Consider the following 26,532-nt stretch of genomic DNA (forward strand, 5'->3'; position numbering starts at 1 on the left):
GAAGGCCGGGTCATTAATTTAGGTTTATTTCATGTATCCTCTTGAAGTGAGATTGCAGTCTATAGTTTCAATTTTCTCATTTCCATTTAGGTCAGCTCATTCTGGCAGAGCACAAGTCAGTCCTCAAATCCTGATGTGTCAGGAAAATAGAAAAAGCTCCAAGTTCTCACCCTGATTTTCTCTTGAGCTCACATAGATTGACCTTGCTTTGTTCAGCTGGCACATGTTTTTGCATTGATGGGTTTTTGGCAACCCTCCAGTGTTAGATATCTTACAAATGAATCGGTCTCTATACTCACAAGGGTCACAGTGAATCACTAAGTTTGAGTGAAGTGGAAGAGCTTGTTTTCTTTCTACTGCAGAAATAAACGTAAAAAAATGTTTTCCCTCAGATTTTAGGATGACTAATTACCAGAGAAAACATTTTCCTATATTTTAATATTTAATGGTACTACAGTTAATTATATTGCAGAACTGAAGTGCATGTTCCGCTCCCTGCTTTTTGGTTTTGATGAATAATTCCGCCAGAGTTGCTTGAACTTGATAATTTTTTTGAGAAGCAATATAAAAATTGTAATTGAAATCATCAACTTACAACATATGCATAAAAGTTTAGAGTCATCCTTCTGTAAAAGATATACACAAATGCTTAACTTCACTTATTGTGACTTACATCTTTTGGCTCAATGCATAAAGCTGAGCACATGCTCTTAGTGTCTGCAGTACCAGTGTCTAGAATAATGGACCAAAAAGGACTGATGCAGGCGCTGGTAAAATGAAATTTCTCAGTAACATGCAAATCTGTGGCACTGAAATCCAGCCAGTGCGTTCTGAATTAAAGTAAGGCTCAATTACAGATGAAAGCTACTGGCAGTCTTTCTAGACTGCAAGAATTGGGAGGGAACCAACATGAACTTGAGCATCAAGCCTGCGTTTTGTCGTTGCAGACTTGAGTCCTTTTACTAGATGTCACTTGGAAATGCTCATCAGCAGCATGATGACAGGGATAGGGTTGGAAATGCTCATCAGCAGCATAATGACAGGGATAGGGATTTGGTGTTTTGTCAGAGCACTGGCCATGGTTCAGATTGCACCTTTAAACTTAACAGGGATACCCCAGAGGCTGTGCAAGCAGTCAAGACACCAAATCCCCAAGGTGGTAGTACCCAAGTCCATCAAACAACTTTTGTTAAGTTAGTGCCTGTTTGCCAGATGTTGAAGACCACAGCCCTGATTTCATGCTTTGGAATAAATCTGCAAAATGACCACATGAGCTCCTTTGGTTGGTTCCCAAAGCTTTTGTAATAACACAGTCCCAGTTAGAATGCTTGCCACGTTCAACACTGATTGTGCCCACTGAAGTATGATTTTAACTTTAGTTGATTAAAATTACCTAGCAAAGATGAGTTGCAGATATTTTTACCTGTTGAATTAGCTGAGAATGCAGATAATTGTTTGGCATCTTCTTCTGTTTGCTATGCATGTGATGACAGCTTCCCTCAAACATTGAGAATCTCTTAAATTCACCTATTATTTGCTTGCCAGTCTCATTAGGCACCATATTTTGCAAAATATGTGGCTTAAGAAAACTAGTAATTACAGAATCTGCATTAATAATATTTCATATTTATTAATAGAGATAAGACAGAGAGCACATAGAAACAACCAGCATCCCGTAGGAATGAAATGCTGTATTTCCATACCAAAAGAAGAAAAGATTGATTTAAGACTAGAGTTACATCGGCTGAGCAAAGCCAGCTCTAATTCCCTTAGCTGGAAGGGGTTCAGTGGCAACTGTTTATTAGGCTTGTGTTTTTCATCACTTATAAACATTTGGCAATACTTAATTTAGAACCTGTGTCGAAGTTGTATCTTCTGTTAAATTCAGTTTCGTACTGAGAGACCTTTAAGCTTTCAAAAATAAACATAACAGCAATAGTAACAGCACCAGCGTGAAATAGTCATTTTCAAGCTGCATACAAAGGAATATGCCTTTCCCTGTTTGAGTAAGATGTATTTTGACTTAACTTCAGCAAAGCATCCACTGACCCAGAGCAGTTGCTGCTTGTTTGCTGTTGAGCAGTAAGTGTTAATTCATGTAGAAATCTGTGAAATACGTAGCAGAAGCAGTCCAGTTCATGTCCAGACCAACTGGGAATGTCAGCTTGATAGGTCATGTTTTGTACTTTGTGGCGATGTTGAAAGTAGAGATGTTTATATTTGAGTGAGTTGAAGGCATTTAATAATTTGTAATATTGTACACCCCTGAAGTCCAAGGAGGAATATGCATCAGTGTGTGAACAACACTGCATGCACAGTATAAATTTTCACTCAGAAAACTCAATGGAGAACACTAGAATATACTGAATCTTTCCCCCCCACACACGTTTCTTAGGGCTACAATCCTGCATTTTCTCACACATTTCCTTCAGATCTTTCTGTTCTTCTTTTTTTTCTTGTATGTTTTTGCTTGATGTGGATACATTTTAGAAAGTGTACAGACAAAAAAGAGAAAGTGATAACCAATACTTCAGCATATTTAGTTGTATTTTAAAAGGCTTTCTTAGTCCCGAGAAAGGCATATGCTGAGTACTACTTCAATTGGTACAAACGTAAAGTCCACAGGTTGTTGACCAGACAGTTGTGATTGGACCAGGATAGACAATCAAGGGCTGTCATCACGCTCCACAGAAAGCTGCCTTTGGGATGCTGCCTTGCTTCAGGCTTTCTTTCAGGGTGCTGGCAAACTGCAGGGAATTGGAGCTGACACTGTTCTTTCTTGGTCCAACATTCAGACGACAAATATAACTGAATTATTCTCCCATTTACAGTGACACAACAGAACAGGTCTGTTGGTCCTGGCGGGGAGTTCATAGCTGTTGAACTGCAGCACAGTGTCTAGCACCTTCCTCTCCTCTTGAGACCATTTGGAAGCTGATAGAGCCAGCTCTCTTGTGGGGTGATACTGAAACTTTGGCAGAAGTCCCATGTGAGACGTATGTGTAACTTGCATCATAGGAATGGCCTTGAAAGATGGTTTATGTGTAAATTCAGTGGAGAATGACTTCTGCAACAGCCCACAGAGAGTAAATTTAAAAGACCCATACATCAAGAACATAGAACTCACATATTTAGAGAACAGGGGAGTGTGGGGAGGTTGCGTGGGTGTCCACCTTGGTTCTGATTTGCAGTGCTCTACGTGGTGTAGAAACCATATTCATAGACTTCAAATCCCAAAGGGCTCAGCTTGACCATCTAGTGTGCACAGCACAGGCTAGAAATGCGGATCTGTTACTGTTTCTGCATCTGCCTCAGGACTTCTTTTTCAGTTAACATCTCTTTTTCAGAAAGATTTACTCTATTTTGATGTGAAGCCTGTGCAATAGGCTAATTAAAAAGCTGCTCTGTCTTCATGATATACTGACATTAGTACTATTCATTATAGATGTTTGATCTGGAGTAGCTTTTACTGCGGTGGGAGAGGGTGGATGTTAATTTTGGAACCTGCTTTGCAAGATAGTTTGCTAAACCCCAGATTTTACAAGTGCTCTGACACACTGCAAGATCTTTGTTTGCATCCTGTATATTACTTGAAGAAGGAGACTGAGACTTGGGTCAATTCGCTCAATGTGCCTGATGGAGCAGGATTCTTGAGTGTTGATTACTGGTGAGAAGCTGTGCTCTGTAGGTTAGCTCAGATCAGAACTGAACACCTAGAACATTAGGTCAGGCCCTTTTGGCTTTTATAGGTGATAGTAAATAAATAATATACAGCTCTTTATTTGCTACTGCCCACAGATCAATTGGCACATCTAATATCTTGCCACAGCTCTTTCTGTTAGATTTGGCTAAATGCATAGAGCCTTCAGTTGTACTTTTTCAGTTTGGAAGAAGTCCTTTGTTTCCTCCTCCCCCAATAACTGGCAGCATACTCTCTTTTTCTCACTGCCAAGGGACATATTGCCAGCAGAGAGAAGTGGAAGCTATAACAGAAGGAGATGAAGACAATGAAGGCTGCTGCTGTTGTAAGCCGGGGCACTTGCCCCACTTGTTGTCATGTAATGCAGCCTTTAACCTCCGATGGCTGACATGGGAAATAACACGAACCCAGTACATCCTGGAAGGATATAGCATCATTGATAACAACGCTGCGACAATGCTGCAAGTGTTCGATCTGCGGAGAATACTTATCAGATACTATATAAAGGTAAACTCCTTGGCAAAGTGTACTTTATTCCTAGGCGGGTTTGTAAAACTGAAAGAACTCTTTGGCTGTCTACAGAAGAAAGAGCATTTGAAGTTTTTTGCTTTATATTTATTGCACTACTGGCAGTCAGACTGACTTGATGTTAGATGGGGATAATTAATTCATATCTCCCTTTGCTACTTTTGATTCTGACAGCTTATACTTACAGTTAGTACAGAAAATCGCAGGCATGCTTAAGCAGAAATCAAGAAGGTGAGTTAACATCCTCTAGCGATAAAGTCAGAGGAAGCATCCTTACAAAGCAAAACTTCACTGACAAGTTTGTTATTTCTTCTTGACTTGGCCTTTCCACTGTTTTTTCTGGCAAAACCAGAAAAGAACAACAAGCATAACGTTCTTGGGAAACCTCTGAAGAGCTGTTTCTCAAATGTACTTTATAATAGTGCAAACCCCCTTCTTACCTGCTGTTTTACATATATACCACAACACATCTTGGTTTATTCCACTGGTTAAACAGTAATTCATTTACATCACTTCTATATTTGTGCTGTTATTAAGATCACAGTGATCACACAGACATTATTTGTCAAAATAATTGAACCTTAAAATCTAGCATGAGATCTTCATCCTTTACCAGATGGTTTCCAGTCCAGCAAATGAAAACATTGCTGAGCTTCATTGTATTCTACTGAATCAACAAGAGCCAAATGCTGCCTCCTATCCCACTGGTACTGCCACAGGGCCAGTCACTAAAGCTCCCAACCATTGCTGACATCTCCTTCCTACTTACATCTCTACAGCTGTAAAAATCCTGTCCAGCTTCTAGAGACCTGTTGTAAATAAATTGATCACCTTTTTTTTGCAAGTGAGCCAATGCAGTAAAACCAAGATCGTTGCCTCACTGCTTTGATCATGGAGTCGACTGCTTTGTAAAATGCAGACTGGGATTTCATAAATAATTTTACAGGCAGTACGGCCTGGTAACCAACCTGCTTGTTTAATTAACTAATTAGAAACAAAACTGCACGTGAGGATGAGTTTTTCATTTCAGAAGTGGGGTTCGTGGCTATAAATTAATTGGTTTTAAGCAATGTGTCTGAACTAAATAAACAAAAACCAAAAACAACAAACCACCAAACTTCTTTACACTGTAATGAATATGTCGCTACAATTGTTTTGTTCTACTTCAAAAAGTAACCTGGATATAAATGGGTGCAAGCTGATACATGACTCAGCTTTTGATGCTGAACAAGACTGAAAAAAACCCTAGTCTAAGCTGCTGTTTAAACTCAGCAGTTTATTAGCTTTAACCAATGACCAATTGTGCATTGTAGACTGGAACTTTTTTAGTGCCTTTAAGTCAATTAATATGTAGAGGACTTGTAAGGTTCATCACATGGGAAGTGAAACTTAACTGGAAAGTAGCTTAGGGCTTCTGGTTCTGGATATAGCTCAGAAGCAGCTGACATAGGTAGGATCACTTAGACAAACTTTTGTCCCATTGATAGAAGTGTGGTTCATTGATCTCGTTTTGAGTAAAAGAGAGGTGGTTTAAACAAGCTCCACACTACTGAGGTATGCTGGGGCTCCATCTCCACTGTATGCAGATGTTGCTATATCCACCACCTACTTTGAAGATGTGAAAATCAAATCTGTTTTGGTTGGATTTAGTTGAACCAGTGCAATAACACTGCATTGACATGTCTTCATTCTCAGAAAGGAGTCAGTCTTTCAATGTACTTCTCATTTTAGGGAAGGATCAATACAAGATAATAAATAATAACCCGTTAGCAGCTTTGATATTAGCCTGGGCTGGAGGTCCCTTCAGTAAAGGGAGAGCATGCTCAGGAGATCCCTTCTTTAGAATGGCGCTTCCCAAAAGACAGCTATATGGAGATTTTCCCCTCCTGTTCTTCAAGTTATTGGTTTCTTCCATAAAGAGCTTTGATAGGATTTGGTAAAATCCTTAGGACAGCCTCAGAAGGTGAGGAGATCTTATTATGTATCAGATCAGCTTTCGTCCTGTTTATTTTGTATTTACCTACAGATAAACAATATGAGAAAGAGAGGTGAGAATTCATTCCTTCCCCAGCTCTTTGTTATGGGGGAACCTTGAGCTGTAAAGACCCTGCACGATTCCACTGTGAGGACTGTAGAACCCTGACATTTTCCTTTTAATGGTGTAGGAAACTAAATTTAAGAAGAACCCTAGTTAACACAGAATTCAGGTCACATAAATCACAAACTCAGAAAACACTTGGGCTAGAGTTTCTGCAGCAACTGCATTTCCATTGCACTCAGCATTTGGAGTGCTTCCAGTTTATTCCTTGTGGCTTACAACGTTGTAAATATTTACCACATAATTTCTGAATTGCCGTATAGGTGAGGATGTACTTGTGCACAAAACATACCTAGGAAGAGCTACGAAGAGCAGAATTTAATTAGGTGGCAGAAGTTCCTCCTCTTTTTATGTCTGATTTTAAGTCTGATTTTTTCCCATCTGAGCCTGTTTCTCTGTAGACACAGGTGAGACTAATAAATAAAGCAAACTCTTATCTTGAAGATCAACAATGAAAATGTATGCTTTGTTTCAGTTCTCCTGTCCTTCAAGAATAATTATCATATTGGTCTTTTAAACAATGAGTTGCACTGAGTGTCTTATTCCTAAGATGTATTTATTTCATTTGCAGTTTCATTGACAGCCCAGAAAGGCCCATCTTTCTTCCTATAAAAGGATTTTATTCTCCACAAATAAAGTGGGTCAGCTCCTGTAGCCATTCTGCATGTATTTTGCAATAATATCCTGCCCAACTACTGTGAGATTTTTCCCTTGTGCCTCTTCCATCTTTTTTCAATATATTCTTATTTAAACATCTTTTAGTTTTCGTGAAGTCTGCATTTGCTGAGTGCTGTGTTTCCAGCTCTCATTGTTTCTGCATGAATCTTTAAAAGAGTGACTTGTTCTCCACAAGTCCTAAAGTTAAAGGCCCATCCTCAGTCTGTACCTGTCTGACTTGCCTTTTTCCTCTGGAGTTTAATTTTTCTCTTGCTTGTGTATTTTTCTGCCATTTGAAAGATAAACTGTGCAGGGCATCTGGGAGTTTTTGAAGGGCTGGGAGTGCTTCTGCCCTTTTTAATCCATCAGATTTTCATTTTATACATTTATTTGCTTAATAATATTTCAGTTGCACAGGCAAAGTAGAACTACATCTTCAGTCATGTTCACTTGCTGCTCATTTGCTTTGGAATCCAATTCTAAATGAATATATTAATATTATAATATAATCATAAAACATTATAATGGGACTTTCCAGCTGATGCCACTTCCCTTTGCAGTACTGTGTCTTCTCCTAAGTTTCATATTCTTTTGAAAATATGCTTTAAATTTGGTTCAGATAGATTATTATTTCTATTTTTTTATTTTATTATTAATTTGATGGCTCCAGACACAGCAGTTAAAGGAACCTAAATACAGAAACTCAGGCATACCTTTGAGATACGAGTGTTGCTGCTTTCATGTATTTCTGCCTTTGGTAAAAGAGCTCCTGCAGAATGCTGCTTGTCCTTCAGTGCTTTAAAAGCAAATTCAGTTGCATGTATCAGCTTCTGAACCTGACATACAAGAAAAATCCATTATTCTGTACTGGCCTCATCATGATGTTACTAAATACAAAAAGAAAACGACAATTAAAACAGGTTTTCGGACTTGTGTTGTCAGATCCCACCCTTGTGGTTAAGTCATGGTTCATGGAACTGTTTCTGTTGAAGAATTAGGAAAGCTTCATCCCCAGAAAACAAAAAGTTCATGGAGGAAAGAGAGTCATGTTCTGAGTGTGTAGCCAGCTACTACTGTGTTTTCAAAATATGCCTAAGCTTTATCAATGTCACCTTCTTGGTGATAGACTATAGAACCCCACTAATATTCAGTAATTTACACCTTTGAATCCTGGAACTCTGTATTCTTATCATAGCATATTGTTTGTACTTATTTTTCTTTAAGGCAGAAGAGTATTAAAAGTGCAGCTTCTTTTTCTGTTGTCTGCTGTTTAGATATCAATGATTTTCAGCATTCTAACTTGAAGAGTTTTGTGAAGCAGTGATGCCAAGTAGTAAAAAATCAGAAAAATGCATAGTTATAGGTAGTTAATGTGGTCCTCTTTGATTTGCCCTGTTCTGTGCAAAATTTATCTGGTTTGATCAGAAGCAGAGTGTCTAACATTTGTGCATTTTGTCAACAGAGTATAATATACTTTACAGCAAGTTCTCCCAAAATCCTTGACTGGATAAAAGATGAATCTATCCAAAAGATATTGCAGCCTTATGCAAAGTGGCATTATATTGAACGTGACCTTGCAATGTTTAACATTAACATAGATGAAGATTATGTTCCTTGTCTCCAAGGAATAACAAGAGCTAGTTTCTGCAGTGTTTATCTGGACTGGATTCAGTTCTGTGCAAGAAAAAGGGTGGAGGTAAGCTTGCATTTATTTATCTTTTGGTAGTCACAGTTTTAATTCCTGGGATAACAGTTAAATGATGCATAGTTACTCTTCTGCTTGCTCAGGATTAATACAATAAAATTTATTTCATTTAAGCTGTCAAATTTTACATAAAGGGGAAATGTATGTTTAGTGGAATGGAAATATTTATTATGGAGACTACACTCGTGCAAAATTTGAGAAGCATCAGTGTTTGCATACAGAACCAACTCCTTATTGCGCACACTTCCAACACTGTTCATTTCATCAGCTCTAGAATGCACGGATATAACAAGTGTTTGCAGAAGTGCTGCTAGAGCAAGCTCCATTCAGGGAATGTCATTAGTCATTCAGTGTCACCTGTGTTGGGTTCTTCTGTACCCTTTCAAAAAATTTGCCTACATTTGGGTATATTTGGTCTTCAGATGGTGGGGAAGTGCATAAGAAGCTCACTGGTAGTAGGGGTCACCTCTTAGAGCTCATAATTCAAGTATGAACGATGCTACAAAAACGCATGAAATGATCTCACAGCTCTAGAAGGTCAAGGGTAGGTTTTCAGCTACACGTTCAAATGCTTTGAGCCACTAAGATTACTGAAGGTCAGCAATCATTTGTTGGAAATGCATTCCTGTATTTCCATGGAATACTCAAAATAGCTCAGAAAGACAATGCAGTTTCAAACAAGCATCTTCCCTTGATTTAACTTTCTGATTATTGCTGATGATGGCAAAAAATGAGAAGCGTATCTTTCCTGGCCACTATGCACTCTTATTTGTACATTTTTCATTCAAGATCACAGAGTGCACATCCCTTTTGCTACCACTGACCTTATTTGGCATAACGTTGCTGAACCTTAATGTTTCTTCTCCACTTTGGTTCCTTCTTATGTCTTTAACTCTAAATACCATGCCACCAGTTCCTCTGCATATCATTGCATTGATATTGGTTTTATTGAATTGTGCTGTGAGCCTTCCCCACCATCTTCTCCTACTGGGAATGTTTAATCTCTTTTCCATCTCCTTGTCTCAGCTCCCAAGTTCTGACACGAAGAACTGCACAGTGCAGGGAAGGCCACTATTAAATGATGCTTTTTCACTCGTTATGTGGCTGAGACTTTCAAATTGAATAATATATTTAGGGATACCAAAGAGATTTAAAGTTTATCAGTTAAAAGAGGAAAGGAATGCCTGAATTAGCATACACACACATATTTATGTATTTTTTTCATCTTTTTCTTTGACCTCTGTTTTTGTAATTCGCTGACTGTTTAAGAGTATAGTCCATGTTGGAGATAAGATGTAAAAAGACTTAACTGTACACATAGAAAAATCAAATGACACATGAAAATCAATGTATTTGAAAAAGGAGCTTTATTCTCCATTACAATTGGCTTCAGTTTTAGAGTCAAAGAAAGCTACAAGAGATCAGTCATTGCAGGGGCTGAAATAATAGTCTGTATCCTCCTGAAGATTCATATTCATGAAGGGTTATTTCAATTTTTTCCTCCTGCTTGATAGCTTTCTTTGCAAAAATTTCAGTAAAGAAACTCTTCTGAGCCAGGAAATGAAAACGAAATGTTTTAACTGCTTGTTGAAATGTGAGGTCAGTGTCATCAATGGTATACATTTTAGACATCGTTATTCACTAGAGGTGTGTCCCTTTAAACCTTTCCAAATAGATTGTTATTATGGAATGTAACGTGGGTTTTCATAGGCACTGTGTCCCATGAAAAGGGGTTTGGCTGCCTCAGGTTGCAGCATCTCTCAGCAATAAGGAATCTGCTCTGATTTAGAATGTCAGATCTGGGAAAAACAAACAAAAGAACCTACAAAAAAACCCCACTATCACCAAAGCTCCCCTCCCTTGAGATCTCTCCACCTGAGACTGAAATGTTCTGTTTCTAGCCAGGGGGCAAAATAAGCTTGAATTTTGCAGAAAGTCTTTGATGGCAATGATCTTCCTTCTTGCTCTGTTTAATTGCAAAAGAATTGCAAAGAATGTTTTTGTGTGTACGTCCAGCTACATGCAAATTTTGTGAAAGTTACCATTTATACTATTGCAGTGTTATAAAGATGGTATTTGCATTTAGAATAACATGATGTTATTAAAACTCTGTAGCATCTGGATAGCGATGAAGATTCTCCTCTAGTGACACTTTCCTTTGCCTTGTGTATACTGGGTAGAAGAGCTTTGGGAACTGCAGCTCACAATATGGCCATCAGGTAATTTTTAAGAATCCTTATCATAAAGCAAAGACCTGTTTGTCTTTTCTCACTTAATGTGGTATCTCAGCGGGAGATTAGATAGTGAAGTCTCTTTCCCCTATAGAAGAGAAGCCTTTTTCCTCTTTCTTCTATAAAATAATTTGTTTTCTGCCATTCCTGGACATCTTTTACTTTGGTAGCTGACTAAATAATTAATAGAGGTCTTCATTTCATAGGGCAAAGCAGAATTTTGCATTGAAAGAATAGATACCAATGGTTATTGTGTTGACTCATGCCTGGCCTGGCTCGGCATTCCAAATGCTGGCTCCCTCCAGAAGAGGAAGGAACTGCTAAGTCATCTGACTGAAATCTAGTTACCTAAATAATAATATATCCATAAGGGTCCTGTATTTCTCGGGGCTGTATTCGCATTTGTTTTGCCACTTCATTCTGGTGACTGAGGAAGGGAGGACCTTGCATCTTTTGAGATTACAGCTTTGTCTATTCTCAGTCTACCTCACTCATTCATTCATTGATTCATTCATTTGTCCAAAACACTTCCTGGAAAGTTTAGTTTTGTTAAAACACGCTTGATTAAGATTGCATCTGAACACGTTCTTCATCTTACATCTCCATTAAGGATTCTTCCATTTTCACTAGCAGTTCTGAGTCGTTTTGGATACCATTATACAAGTTACAAGGTACCATTTACACTGTTCTATAGATAAGGCATTTTATTAATGAAATAATCTTTATGTTAACAAAATCAAACTTCTTACCTAATTTTAGATTTTTATTAGATGTATTTGAACTCCGTGTGTTCACAGGAGTTTAGTAACAGCAGAGAGCTTGAGTAAATACATTTCTAGGTGACCTTGCTGCATTGGCACAAAACCGTGAGGAAAGGCAGCTAGCCCTCTATCAACGTGCTTCTTAGAGAGGATTTGTTTTACTAACAAGCAAGCAAAGACAGCATGTGTGATTTTGAATGCATTCTGTGTTCCAAGATAGAACAGTCCTTTTAATTATTCATTTCAGCTTTGTTATCTATTTAGATGTTTGTAATATTTGGTTTTACGTCTTCCTTTTTCAGTCAGTCACGCAAGATGTTTGTGGCCCACAGCTTATTTCTGGGTGTGCTGCTTCTTTCTGCTTTCTAAAGTGGCTTTGTCATCTCTTTCCTACTAGTGCACATTCCCTTTCTGTAGTAGTTTTCTTCTAGGTTGAGCTTCCTCTCCCTTCATTCCTATGTACTCAAATTAGTGTGATATTTAGTAAGCCGTTGATATTCCTAAAATTGCCCTATTTTTTTAGATGATCCAAATTGATGTGCATTTATGATTTATTTTTCTTTTGAGAAAAGATTAAAGTGATTTTTTGGTCTGGAGCTGCAATAGATATGTCACACCCGTATTAGAAATGCTTCTAAAAATATCACACAGGCTTCCTAAAACTGTCATTATGTTGCATGTACTTTCCACCGGATCTTAAAATCTTCATTACAGCGCTTTGGCATTAATACACATACAATAGCAATGTCACCTATTTGTATTGGCTTACATGGTTAGTAGCTAATGCAAAGAGATAATATTATCAGAGGCTTTCTAAAGCTTAACATGGAAAGTATGAATGTTGGGGATAATTATTTGCAAAGTTTTCTGTAAAGATTTAATACCAATTGCAGGAGTTGGCTATAGCGTGGCTTTTTAATACCTGCAAAACTATCAACGAACTAAATCAGTTCCTCTCTTTTGATGAGTGGACACTCCATACTTAAAAATACTTCCCTTGGTGAGAAAAGATCTGTAGAAAGGCAAAAGAAAGCAGTAGTCATATGCAGTGCACAGCTCTATCCCTGTTTTTCCGAATCTATTCTATGTAATCCTGTATCTTTAATTAAAGTCCTGGCTTTCTTTTTGTTAAGCGAGTGCTCCAGGGCAATATTGAATCATTGTATTTTTAAAATGTATTTTGTGACATGAAAGGGATTAAGTGGAAGCTTCTGTCAGTATCTTTTTCAGTGCTACTTCACAAAAGCTTTCCCTAGAAAAGTTTCACTGTGGAAAAACTGTCTCTCTTACCCACCTGGTTAAATTACCTCTAATACACCTCAACTGTCAGAAAGATTTGGAGGACAAAAAGGAATCCAAGTAGCACAGCTGAAGTTATAAATTGCTGCAGCTACAAAACATGACTTCAGCTTGGTGAGATAACTAAGGAGCAAGGTGGGTATGCTACCCCCTGATATAAAGACCTTGATCAACAGAAATCCCCCAAACACACTCACTTCAGCACAGGGGCAGCTCTTGCTGTACTTACTGTGTTTGCGGCTTCATAGAAATCTGCACAACTTATTTAAACGCAAAGCAGCAGTAAGTCAGCGAGGCTCCAGTTGGTGTACAAATATACAGCGAGCCTGGGGGAAGAGGACTTTTCTAACATGTACAATGTGCAATGCTGCTGGGGCCGGAAGGAGATGTTCCTGAGGATCAGCTTTAGGCACTGAAGGCAGGTCTCTCTCCCCTCTCTCTGATGGAGATACAGCAGCTCTTACAGAGGGTGATATAGGGCATTATTGCAGGTCCTCACCCCCCAGCTCTTGGGCTGTTGCAGATCTGCATTCAGTCAGATGGGAGCAGTATCTCTCATTCAGTCAGATGGGGAGGAGTATGCTTCACAGTCATTTTCCTTGGAAATGTGCCATGATAGTTTGGGTACCTTTTGAAGCCTCCTTGTGCTGAAGAGTGCTTTAGTTTTCTTCAGAGATGGTGTCAGAGCAGGCAGTTCCACAGCCAGCTGTGTGCATGAGGGGGATGTACTGCGTGTGCAGTTGTTGGGAGTTGGCCGCTTTGTAAGAGATCAGGGCTCCTGGCACACACTCTGTCACACTCGAATGCTGCACTACAAAAAATTACATTACTTGGATTACTCTGGTAGGCACTGAGAAGTGACCTTGAACTTCAGGAATATGAATTCTGGCTGTGAAGCATCTTGTGTACAACACTGCTAGAGGTTTTGTGATGAGTTTGAGATGTAATGGCCAGATAGGCATTGTATTCTTCTCGTGCTTATTTCTATGAAGTGTTCTAGATATGTCCAGCGTAAGCAAACCAGCCAGGAAGCTGTACTCTGCAGTCCATGTTTTGTTCTTGATGGTAACTATGCAAGTTGTAGGGAACTTTCTCTGGACTAAGCCTAGCCCTTGCTGTATCCGAAGGAGTGACACTCATCTAACTGCTGCACAGAAACAGTAATGCAAAGGTAATGTTACACTACAGAACTGAGATTCAGGTTTACATTTTGTATGTAAACTACCAATTTGCAGTCATTTACACATGATTTTGTCTAATCTATTAATCAGTAAATGTCACTGTGTAAACCAAGATTTTAAATGCACTTATATAATGTATGTAAATAATTATTCAGTGTCCTCGCTCATGTAAATGTCAGTAGAAACCCAACATTAACACTAGATTACACAATAAATGCATTCATTAAGAAGGCAGAACATTGCTATGCAAATCACTTGTTCTTTTAAAGTACCATTAGGAGGCAGCCTGCACAAAATGCAGTTTGAGGAATGAGATGGTATTACCATTCATTTATTCAAATACGGGTGATACGTTTAGGTGGACATTTGTAAAAAAATACTTAAAACTCCTATTCAGCCACTAGACCTGCTGGTAAATAAATGTTTACACGTATACATGGAAATAAATGTACACAGTTCAAGTCTGGAAAAATCTCTCAAGCATCTCTCATCAGATACTTCCAACACTACAAAGCCTGGATGCTCACATCCCCTGAGCTCCTTTTGGACGTTATCACTCAGAGTGGACAGAGGGTTACTCCAAGGAATGCCTCTGCCTGGAGGAGCCACTGTTCATGCTGAAGCCCAGAGAAGCAGCTGGCCCTGCTTGTTCTTTCCCTCCTGGGCACCACGTTGCACTGCCCACTATCTGAGGGGAAAGAGATGGATGGCTGCCACTGAAAATACTAAATTCAGATAAGCTGCGACATTCAGGTCATTACCACCTCACAGGCATGCGTGTTTCTTCATTCCTTAAATAAATCTACAGTTAACACTGAGAAAGGTCTATAAACTGCAGACAGAGGATGGGTTTTGATGTACAAAATACACACAGGTATATTCACCAGCTCATTAGTTTTCATCCATGCTGTTTTCAGGCTTGCAGCAAATGCTTTTAGTTTCAGCTCTTGGACCAATGTAAGGGGTGCAGTAAGAGGGGGTATTTGTTTTGGCTCTGTTGCCTTCCTCTGGTATTTGTGGTGCTATTTAATCCCCTTCTTTCTGTACATTTGAGGGGCCGACAGTTCCCACACACCTACTAGTCTTGTCTTAAAATAGCTCACAGTTGTGGCAGCAGCTTTTTGGGTATTTAGCTGAGAGGGTTAGAAATGTTGCCAGAAATGGTAGTTTTGTCTCTTCCTGATTAACGTCATTCCTCTGGCATGCAAATTTACCTTAACTAGTTTCTAAAATATTTTGAATGAGCCTGTAACTACAGCAGATTACTAATTGAGGGATGGTAAAACTGGGCCAAGAATGCAGCAACAACCTTGAGTAAGGACTGAGATCAAAGCTGTTGGCTTTACAGCTTCCTTATAATCTCATTAGAGTCTTCAGGAGACGGCATAACAATGGGAAGAATAGCAATGGCTGTGTTTATGTGGATTAAGGGCTGTGTGTTACAGAAGTAATGGCTTGAGATAGTGTCACATTATAGGCAGAATGTACCCAAAAGCCTCATTACAATTGGTGGAAGAATAAAAGATGTCCATAGTTTTGTGAATACAGCAATCTCCTCCAGACCTCTCTGCTGGAAAATACGATATAGAAAATAATTGACTCTCAGCCTCTCAGAACTACTGTCACCACTGCTTTGCTTCTTGTAGCAGTCGTATTTGTTCTTAAAAATGCTCGTTAGAGAAATCATTATGCAGAGGGATGAGAAATGGATAAAGTCTTCCCTAACTAAGCACAGTGAGAACTGTGTGTGCTTCTCTCCTCTCTCTGTGCTGATGCTCAGCTGCAGTTTGCATGGCTGTCCTAGTCCTGGCCTTGCTTTCAGTAGTTACTGCTGTTCACAGCAGCCTGTTTAGCATGTGCTGATGCCTGTATGATACTTACATGGTGAATGCAAACTCTGTCTGCTCTGGTCTTCAGATTTGGCTCTGAGAGTTTCTAATGATGTAAAAACCAGTTCTCTCTCCTGCCTAGTCCTCCCTTCATCCCAGCCAACTTTTCAGAGCAAATATGAAGGGTGTTACATGGGGAAAAACTATACTAGACTATGCTATCATCATTAGGTGCAGAGTTCATGGTAGGCTATTTTTCAATGTCACCCTGGGAAGAATAGGTAGATACAGCAGTGTTTTTACCAGGCAAGGATTCACCTATGTACGCTGGATGTTGTCTAGTGGGTGGGCAAGTGAAAGGACCCTTCCTGATTTCTAGACTTTTCGAAGGAGATGATAGTCACATATTTCACCACATATTTCACACTGGCTGCACCCACTATTTTCCCTCCTTCCAATTGCCCTCTAGGGCTTTCCTAGCTATTAAGCAGGATTTGGGGATATTACCATTTTCTAAATTGTGGAGATGATTAACTGAAAGTCAATGGGGATCAGGACCTGCTCCTTGAAAGCACATAACTCCCATTGAAATCAGTGCTTGAGTGTTTTGAAGATCCATGTGTCAGTGCCTGTCTCACACAGGCATGTTTTAATACATAACATAGTACTAATAAATGCAAATCAGTTAAGAATTCACAGGAGCTTCCCAATGCTTCTCATGTTCCCAGCAGCGACAGCAGCCCTGCCTTCCTGACTGGCCTTGCTCCCACTGATTAGTTGATTTTTATAACACGGTGCTTTCACAGAAAGAACTGGTATCCAGCTGCTCTTCTGGTAACAGCATATTTATCTTTCCATTTTCATTTCTAAAACATGCTCCCCACCAAGGGCAAAATGAGAATGTTTTTGCTGCAGATAGGCCAAGCAGTTCTCCCTCTCAGAGAACACATCTAAATGACTTTTTTCTTCTCCTAAAATAATTAAGAGAGCTCAATTACATGGAAAGATTATGCATTCTCTAGAGAGAGCCAGGGCAGTAATGAAAACTGCCAACATCTTAATGCAGCTTCTCCCCAGAGCCTTTACAATCTAAAAAATCAACTGTTGTAAGAATGAGCGAAATCTTGGCAGGTAGGTGAAACAATGTCCTGGGGGTTTGCAGGAGATGCCTCTTTTTAACAGATGATTCTGCTTTCTTCAGTTTCGAGCTCAGTTCTTCAGGGCAGCATTAGGACAGCAGTCCTGCTACGGGCGTTATACAAGTGGCTGTGGTGTTGTGGGAAGCTTGTGGTTCAGGTTGCACACTGGAGCTGAAGGCTGGTTTTTTTCTCCCTTAGCAAAGCCCTTTTGAGGCCCTTTTCTAACAGCCACTTGGTTTTGTACCTTTTACCTCTTGCTTAAGTCTGAGATCCAGGCAAACCAGTATCCAAGGTCAGGCAGAACCGGTTACATCTAGCCTCTTATATTAGAAAAAAGAAACCCAGTGCACATTTGCTTTAGGGCTCGTTGTTTCAACATGAAATGCCTGTCATTTGACTCATGCTCTCACCTGGTTTGCTGCACAGTTCCTGAAGCTAAGTATTCTTCTCAGGGTTAATGTTCACATCTGGGTTTGAGTTTCACGGCAGAAGTCTCAGATTTGCTGAAAATACTTTTTACAGCTGTTTTTTTAATTTTACCTCATGAGGAGAACTGCTCACAGGGCTGATCAATACACTTTCACGTGAGCGGGCAGCTCCTGCCGCCAGCACAGCGCTTGCGGGGCAGCTGGCACTCTTTGACTTGGTCTCTCTGGCACTGCTGCAGAGTAGCAGCACCTTGCGGCACCCTGTGACCCAGCCACCCATCCTTAGGACATCCTTCCTTCCAGGTGCCACACTCATTCCATGGCCAGTTGCTTGCAGTGCAAGCAGAATGAAAACCACCTACCCTGAGGAATGCTTTTGCTTTAGAAGTCTGCGCTGCAACCCTGGCTTTATACCCACTGCTCAGCGGGTGGCCAGTGGCTGGCAGGGGTCCAGCCTGGTGAGCTAGGAATGACTTTTATGAGTGACTGCTGCCTCTCTCTTACAGCTTGGACTCTTTTCTTTATGGGCTCCATGCACTGTTCAAAGGAGACTTTCGGATAGCGGCAAAAGATGAATGGGTCTTTGCAGACATGGATCTGTTGCATAAGGTTGTTGCCCCGGCAATCCGCATGTCTCTGAAGCTACACCAGGTAGTGTCTTCTTTTATTATTTATTTTTAATTTTAATTTTTAACGTAATACCTGTTTTCTGAGGGAAACACAGGAAACCTTAGAAACTGTCCAAATGAGAGAGGTAAATGGAGTTCTTTTGCCTTATTCTGAGAAACTTCCTTAACCAAAATGGAAAAGCTTGGCTTTTATTTATTGTGCATTCCCTTATCTTCTTTTCTGTACCCCTGCTACGCATTTGAAACCATTCATATTGCAGAGCTTGACCCTGCATTTTTCATCAAAACAAAACTGACAGTCGTATCTTACTTGTGTGGACACTATAGAGATAGTTTTAGATTGAAAAAAACTACATGAATTAGAGTGACTCCACAGCTAATTTATCAGTCTTCATGAATGGCAATACACATGTAATGCTTCCATGTGTTAAAAGACACAGCTGAGAGGAGAGTGGTTTGAAGGGTCAGTGTCAGTGTCACGGCTGTTTGTTTGATTAGGTCAGATGGTTTCTGACACAGTTCCGTTTTCAGTTGTAAAATCTGGCACATTTCTATTGAAGTTGCTCCAATTTCTTCAAGTCAACCCCCGTATAGCTTGGAGTTGACATTGTTCTTGCGCTGGCACATGATGATTTAGTATCATATGCTTTTATCATGCATGGTATTTATAATTGCTCTTAATGTAACTGAAGTGGAACTGCTGGGAATTAATATGCGAGAGTTTGACACAGTAATTTTATGAATGTTATCGCTGGCTGTGTTGCTTTGTGACAGCTATAATAGTAACACAATATTGTGATATGTGCTGATGGATTCCCAGTCTGTGCTTTTGTTAGTGATTTTTTGTGAATAAAAATAAGGATTTCCACAAGAACTGTGCAACGCACCCAGGTGATTCTGATCCCCCTCCAGCTTACCCAAAAGCTCTGTCTCCCAGGGTTTTTCCACTCTATAAAAAGAAAGTGGCTAAGTTGGCATCCTCTGAGTGTCTTTGTCTAGTGGAGACATGAGATCAGAACAAGTTACAGTAAAACAAAAATCGTACCTTTCTATATTACTGTTACATTAATTGTTCTACGCCCCCAAAGACACGCTGTATCAAATGGCAAGTCACTTGCGGGGTCAGCTGGCAACTGTTTGAAAGGCTAGATTTTGTTTATTGTGTTTTTGCAAATATACCTGACTTTTTAAATACTTTTTTCCTGTGCTACCAGGACCAGTTCACCTGCCCAGATGAGTATGAGGACCCAGCAGTTTTGTATGAAGCAATCCAATCGTTTGAAGAAAAGGTTGTGATCTGTCACGAAGGGGACCCAGCCTGGCGCAGCGCTGTGCTTTCCAACAGAGAGGAGCTGCTAACCCTGAGACATGTGGTAGATGAAGGAGCAGATGAGTATAAAGTTATCATGCTCCACAAAAGCTACTTGAGCTTCAAGGTTATCAAGGTACATATACCATCTTGCTAATATTGCAGTAATTTAGGGCTGTGGTAACTAATAATAGTTCTGAGCAATCTGGCCAAAAGGAGAGGTTGATTGTTAGTTATTGGAATAGGGATTGGAGGCTAAAAAAACTCTCTTCAGTTGACTTCCATTTTGCACCCATATGTTTGTGTATCTGAAATATCATTCCAGGCTTTACCAGGGAGTAGCTGCAAAAGTTCACAGGACCTATTGGTGCAAAGACGTGAGGGTCTGCACACAGTTATCGCCCGTCTACCTAAATTGTGTCATTCGGTGTCCCTGCCCATGGCAGGGGGCTGGAACTAGATGATCTTAAGGTCCTTTCCAACCCTAACTATTCTATAATTCTATGATTCTATGATTCTGTGTCTTAAGCAGCAAACACTTCACGTGATCCATGTGTTTTTAACCCATCTGTAGGTCAACAAGGAGTGCGTCAGAGGGCTTTGGGCTGGGCAGCAGCAGGAACTGATATTCTTACGCAATCGTAACCCGGAGAGAGGAAGCATTCAGAACAATAAACAGGTCTTGAGGAACTTAATTAATTCTTCATGTGATCAGCCACTGGGATACCCAATGTATGTTTCCCCTTTAACCACCTCGTACCTTGGGACACACAGCCAACTGAGGAACATTTGGGGGGGACCTGTCAGTTTGGACAACATTAAAAAGTGGTTCAAATCCAAATGGTTAAGGTAGGTGTTACATTTTGGCTATGCAGATAGAGACCCTGCAGTCTTAGTTCCACTGTATTTTCTATTAAAAGAGAGCAATTCCATAGTATGAGTAAAAAATTAATGGCAAATAACTCCGAATATAACAAAATAGCCTTACAAATATAGCAGAAAGCAAATTTATTACATATTCATGGCTTTTAAGCAAAGATTTCTGCATGTTCAGGAAGATTCATTATCAAATCACTTAGCACTACAGACATTTCCCTTATTCCAGGAAATTTTACTGTTTATGCCTTGTAAATAAGGGTATCTTTTCTGTAACTCAGTGACATGTCAGAACATGAGTAAATGTGTTGGCAGGTTATGCTCCAAAGCTTTGGCAATATAGATTATCATCCCCAAGTCTGTTCTTGACCAAAACACATCTAAAAATTTACTTATTACCAACGAAAACTGCCTGACTTCCCACAGGTAAGCAGGATCAGTGTCTGACACATTCTCTCTCTCATTCCTGCATACCCTGTTCATACAGCAATAACTCATTCTTGTCTCATTCCCTCCACCTGCCCTGTTGCCCTAGTGGCGGAGCAGAGGCAGGGGACCGTGGAGAGACTATAGGAGCCAGCTTGCATGTTAAGACCTGTGCTTAAACGCCAAGATTAAACCTACTGGCTTAATATGTTAGCTTCCCACCACACAGCTCATTCCCACTGAGGTCCCTCCAGTCCATTCCTCTTCTTTGCTACTCAGTTACCAATGCAAAACCTGATCTTTAGATCCCACTGTAACATCAGATAGTCTCACTGGGCTCCAAAGCCAGGTAACACAGACAAGGTGTGTGTTGTATAGAGTTTTGTTCCCTGGAAGCTTACCGTATCATCTCTGTCATCTCATAAAATGTCAAAAGACCTGCAGCAGCAGCATGAGAGAGTACAGTTATACATTGTAAGGGCACTTCGCATTGGTGGCAGAAATTTTTGTGCATAATAAATGGGTGACCACACGTGTGTTCCTGCCAACAGAATGCGGAAGGACTGCCATGCAGCTCACCACGAGAGAGGAAACGTTGAAGAGGTGGATGGTGTAGGGGGTTCTTCATCTAGCAGCAATCGCACAGGCAATTCAAGCCAGAGCAGTAGCTCGCAGCCTACTAGAGATGGAACACCTCAGTTGCAAGCTTCATCTCAAGAGGTCCACCAGCGTGCAGGTACCTGCACAATTTACTTGGCTTTCTCTGTAGTCCTCTCCTGAGGGGCTATGCCACATAGGCACGTGTCTTTGGAGCGTGCTTATATCCAGTGGAAAACTAATTTTAGAAAGAGGGAGCTTTGTCTTTTCTGACAACAAGCATGTGGAAGAGATGGCTTCCCGATATTGTTCTGGGTATTTACTGGGAAGGGGGGAATAAGACAAATGTGATTCACCAAAGGTGCTGCTGTCAAACTCCTGTACATGTAACTTTTGGACTAGGAGGTTCCACTAGCAATGCCAGAATGAGAAATGCAGGTATGAGAAAGTCTAGCTGTGCAGTGGAGAGAGCCCATACCGCAGTGAACCTGGGCTTCCTGTTGGCTGGGAAGTAGAAGTGAAAGTATAAAACCATCTTAATTATCTTGGAAGGACCATGACAATTTATTTGAGGAATTAGTTTGGCTGTTCATCAGCACATGTGGAGAACAAACAAATAGGAAATAACTTCTTATGTTTCTACAGCAGTTACCAAGAGAAAATTAAATGTTGTCAATTGTTGTGTCAGCTAACATCTAAGCCCTTCTCACATTAAATTATGGAGTCAAAAATACTGCAGACATATTCACAAGGCAGAACTACTGGCCTTCACACTGGAAATATGCATTAAGTTTGGCAGTGGGTCACTGAGAGACCAATTGCTGTGGGATCAGAACTTTTAACGCCAATTAACCTTTCAACAAGTTGTGGTTATTACTGTACACATTAAAGGAGAGGACTAGAGGGCTGTGACACTTGTTTGTTTCCTGTTAGAGCATTTTGACCTCTCATTAAAGATAATAGACAGGACTGGAGAAAACCTTGCCTTGAATATAAATCATGTTGCAAGAATAAAGTAACTGCTGCTTTTAATTGAGTTTAGCATTAGAGGAATCCTCATGTGCATACTCATAACTTGACATGACAGTAATCAGAATGGCAGACTTAATTGTAAAATAATGATCATGAACATGCCATACAATAATGAAAGTTAATTATGAGTTGTTTAAAAGAGTGTACTGGGTGCCCAGAAAACCACAATCAAGAGAGAAGGTCATAGTTAAGTACAGCAACCTGGCTTTGAGGTAAAATGAAGAAATGCACAGCAAATACAGGGAAGTGAAAAATAGCAAATGAAATCAGTTTTCAGTCCTTAGAGACTACTGATAAGAGAAAGAAAATTGAAACAAGGAGAAGTTTCTGGCTAGCACCATTAGGGCAAAAAGATGAAAGTGGGTTTGTGGGTTTTTATTTTTAGAGATTAATAGAAGAAAAAAAAAATCCTAACCAGTCATCTCAATCCACCACTATACAGAATGGCAGAGTTGCCAAGGCGTAGAAATGAGAAATGTCTGGTTTGCACTGGGAAAAATGCAGATGACCTGTTTCTATGATCTGATCATGAAGTATTTCTTTCCATCCTAACAGCTACAAAGAATGTGAAGGAGTGGCTATCAAAGCTATATGCTTAACTGAGCAAATCCAAATGACCCTCATTCAAGAAGGTTTTTAAGAGAGAGATAGCAAGCTCTTTTTGATCTTCAGTAGGTAGCAGAACACTTCAGGCAGTTCCAGAGGATAGGGAAAGAACTTATGCTATGCCCATTGCTTAAAAACAGAATGATAGGGTTACCTGGATAATGCATGTCTGTCAATCTAACTTTGGTTCAGGATGCTGTTGGCCTGCTATGCGCAGTCCTAGTGCCCTAATTGAAGAAGGACATTTTTAATTTGGAAGAGGTTCAAAGAGCCAAAAAATGATCAAAGATCTGGGAAACACATCCTGTAGTGAAAGATTAAGAGCTTTCAAACAATTTATATTATAACAGATGCTTTGATCATAGTCTGTAAGTACTTACCTGGGCAACAAAAGATGCCCAAAGACTGCTGATTCAAGCAGACTTGGATGTAACAAAGCTAAACAAATTCAGATTGAAATCAAGAACATATTTTTAAAAGTGGGAGTAAATAAATAGTGAAAGAAGTGACTAAGGGTTAAAGAGGGTTCTCCATGACTGGAGATACTGGATGCATTTCTTAAAAATCACAGTAGCAATTAGTAATACCACATAGACGTTAATTCCAGGCAGTTCTATGGCCCATGCTATATAGCACAGCAGACTAGATGATCACATCAATCCCTTCTAGACTCATAATCTATGAATTGAGTGCATTTAATGTTTTCGTATTTCATATTTCATTTTGCAACCTGGTGCCACTGAGTCTGCAAAATGCAATGAAAGCCCTATATAAACGTGCAACCAAAATCAGGAGCATTGGTGGATACGTGTGGAGTTCTTCCCCAAAGTGTCCTTATTTCATGATGAAGTTTATAGAACAGCCTTTGTTTCCTAAGTGTTTTCAGGGACAAGAGTTATTTGTGTGTAGACGCGGGTGGTCTCCTGTCCAATGCTCTAACCACTGCATTTGGGATGAATATAGAATACTTTTGGACAGGGGTCAGCTTGGCAGTTTAAATCACAAACAGATGTTTGGCCACGTTAGCCCCTGCACAAACTAACACACCGCAGCCCCTCTGTTCTTAATTCCAGTCTGTTCTTTTTATTCAAAAAGGGTAACGTATTCAAATAACCATCAGATGGAGAAACCAAAGCACTTCAGCAAAACCCCAGGGTCTGAAGAACCCGAATCCCTGTGGAGGCCAGACATGCGCTCAGCTGCCTGCGCAGCAGCCAGGCCTGACCCCAGCACAGTGCATGCCCTCCTTGTTGATCACATCTGAGTGCCAAGGACACCGACAACGTGGCACACAGGAGCCATGTGCATCTAGCCTGTTGCTCTCAAGCAGAAACCTTGGGGCTTTTATTACAGAGAATGCTGCTTTGCATGCTGTCTTAGGAAAATTTTATTGTTTGGAGTATAAAAGAACTAAAGATACAGTGTAAAAGGGGTGTGAAAGTGTCCAGTGCTTGCCAAACCAACTAGGTTTTAGTCCTGCTAAAGAGCTCCAGTTAGGGTGTAGCCCAGCTCTGCCATCTGACTTTCTGCCAAATAACCTAAATTCCCTTTGCATCAGCATCTGAAAAATGGGGCTAATGATACCAGCCTCTGCAATGTGGGTCTGTGGATGTAAACCAGCATGTTTCAACTATATAATCTGAATAGTCTGGATATGAAATTCTGCATTACTGGAATTCTCATGAATGCAGCAAACAGTCATGTTTCTAGAAGATAGGGTGAGATTTATATTCCTTTATGCCTGCAAAATCTCACTGTCTAGAGGAGTTTCAGTGGTTCCCTCCCCTCCATAGCTTGGGTATTGGGAAAAAAAATAAATTACCAACCTAGAAATATCTGCCAAAAACACTTGCTTCTGTGCTGATGGCTCTCAACAGAACTTCTGGCATCAACTCTCTACCCCACAGCTATAGCAAGGAAACCAAAATGACAGCTTGTGCTAATATTTTGAGTTTCCTGGAAAGCAGAAAAGCCAAGCAGGCACTTGCATGACTGTGTATGTGCTGTGTAAACCTGGGCTAGAGCCTCTCATCAGAAACAGGACACTCTTCTAGGGCTCGCTGTGTGTGCAACCTGCTGCTTGCCATCTGCAGAGCGCCAGGGTACAAGCAGGTTTCTGGTGTGTTGCCTGATCAATAAGTTGATTTCTTTTCATTCTATGCCTATTTAACTATGCAAGCGTAAGAAATACAGAAATTACTTGTTTGAATGATGTCAGGTGTTGATATCAGTGTTAAAAATGGGGGTGTATATGTTCAGGAAGATAGTTGTCCAGGCACGTGACAAGAGCTTATTTAATACTCTCTGTATCCAATCTCTGTATCTGGTTGTGTTAAGACACTTCAAGAGCCTTATATGGGCCTCATTCAGACATCCCAACAGACTACCCTAACTTAAGGTGTTCACATCTCTTCAGTCTGTGATATATATATCATTCTTGGAACTCATAGTTTAATGTCAGTCTTAACAACTATCTGAATGCTGCAGTCTTCCACTCGGTTGAATTCTCAGTTTGTCTTTCCCCATATGCAGGAATAATTCTTCTTAATGTGCCACTGTTTTAACTCACAGGTTTTTTATTTTATTGTTGCATTTAATTATACCAAGACATATAAGTTAACATCCCCTACTTTAGTGTGGTTGTCAATGGGGAGTGGATTTATAGCAACACAATGCTCAGCCATTCACTGGGCAGGTTAAAATGTGCATGGCAGAATAGGTGTAAGCCTGTGATTAGAGCACTCTCATTGGGCTGTCTTTCTCATTTTCCTCTCTTTTGACTGAGTGCAGAACCACTGGAGCTGTTCTGCCCAAAAGCCTGTAGTGGAAAACACAGAAAGGTTCATGGGTTTAGCCATTTGTTATTTCTGGTATTCTTGGGATTCTTACGCTGACAAAACCGGCAGTGATATGCTAAGAGTAATAGGCACATGTGGGACACTGTTAGCATGGAGTTCATCAGGATGCCACTTACTTAAATATTTCTTTTAAATTTTTTTAAATCTTTCTTTTAAAGGCAGGAGAAAACCCAGGAGTCAGTCTATCCAGACACACAGTGCTTTAAACCAAAGGCCTCCTGCTTCCAGTCACTCTGGACCCATTGTAGAAAACCGCCAGCCTTTCATCCAGACATCTACATCTGCCCATGAAATTGCCCGAAGACTTTCTAGTAGTCAGCTGTCACTCCACAACTCAGCAACATCCGTGTTTTCTCAGTCCCCGGCTGTTCCTGTGGCAGGCCAGCTGACTGTGCAGGACAGAGCTGCAGCAATGCTCAGGTCCAGTCTGGCCTCTTCCACCAGCTCAACTCTCAGCCTGCTGTTCGGCAAGAGAAGTTTTTCAAGTGCTTTGGTGATTTCTGGGCTCTCAGCTGCAGACGGAGGTAACACCAGTGACACCCAGTCATCCAGCAGCATGAATATTGCCATGGGTCCATCTGCTAGAGCAGCCAGTCAAACAACTCGGGTAAGGCTGAAGCCAAAATAGCAGAATGAACTGTGA

General features: G+C 40.3%; 1 protein-coding gene across 1 annotated transcript in view; it reads left to right on the top strand.

Annotated features, from left to right (window-relative positions):
* The window catches only part of PCNX2 (pecanex 2), a 151,507-nt gene that overhangs the window by 121,293 nt on the left and 3,682 nt on the right, over positions 1-26,532 (top strand). The window contains exons 26-33 of the mRNA XM_065680265.1: positions 3,954-4,207; positions 8,446-8,679; positions 10,804-10,907; positions 18,063-18,207; positions 19,400-19,630; positions 20,069-20,343; positions 21,348-21,532; positions 26,048-26,496. Of these exons, the coding sequence (XP_065536337.1) occupies positions 3,954-4,207; positions 8,446-8,679; positions 10,804-10,907; positions 18,063-18,207; positions 19,400-19,630; positions 20,069-20,343; positions 21,348-21,532; positions 26,048-26,496 (1,877 nt within the window). The remainder of the gene's footprint in view (positions 1-3,953; positions 4,208-8,445; positions 8,680-10,803; positions 10,908-18,062; positions 18,208-19,399; positions 19,631-20,068; positions 20,344-21,347; positions 21,533-26,047; positions 26,497-26,532) is intronic.

This window comes from Lathamus discolor, chromosome 5, assembly GCF_037157495.1.
Source record: "Lathamus discolor isolate bLatDis1 chromosome 5, bLatDis1.hap1, whole genome shotgun sequence".
NCBI classification, from domain to species: domain Eukaryota; kingdom Metazoa; phylum Chordata; class Aves; order Psittaciformes; family Psittacidae; genus Lathamus; species Lathamus discolor.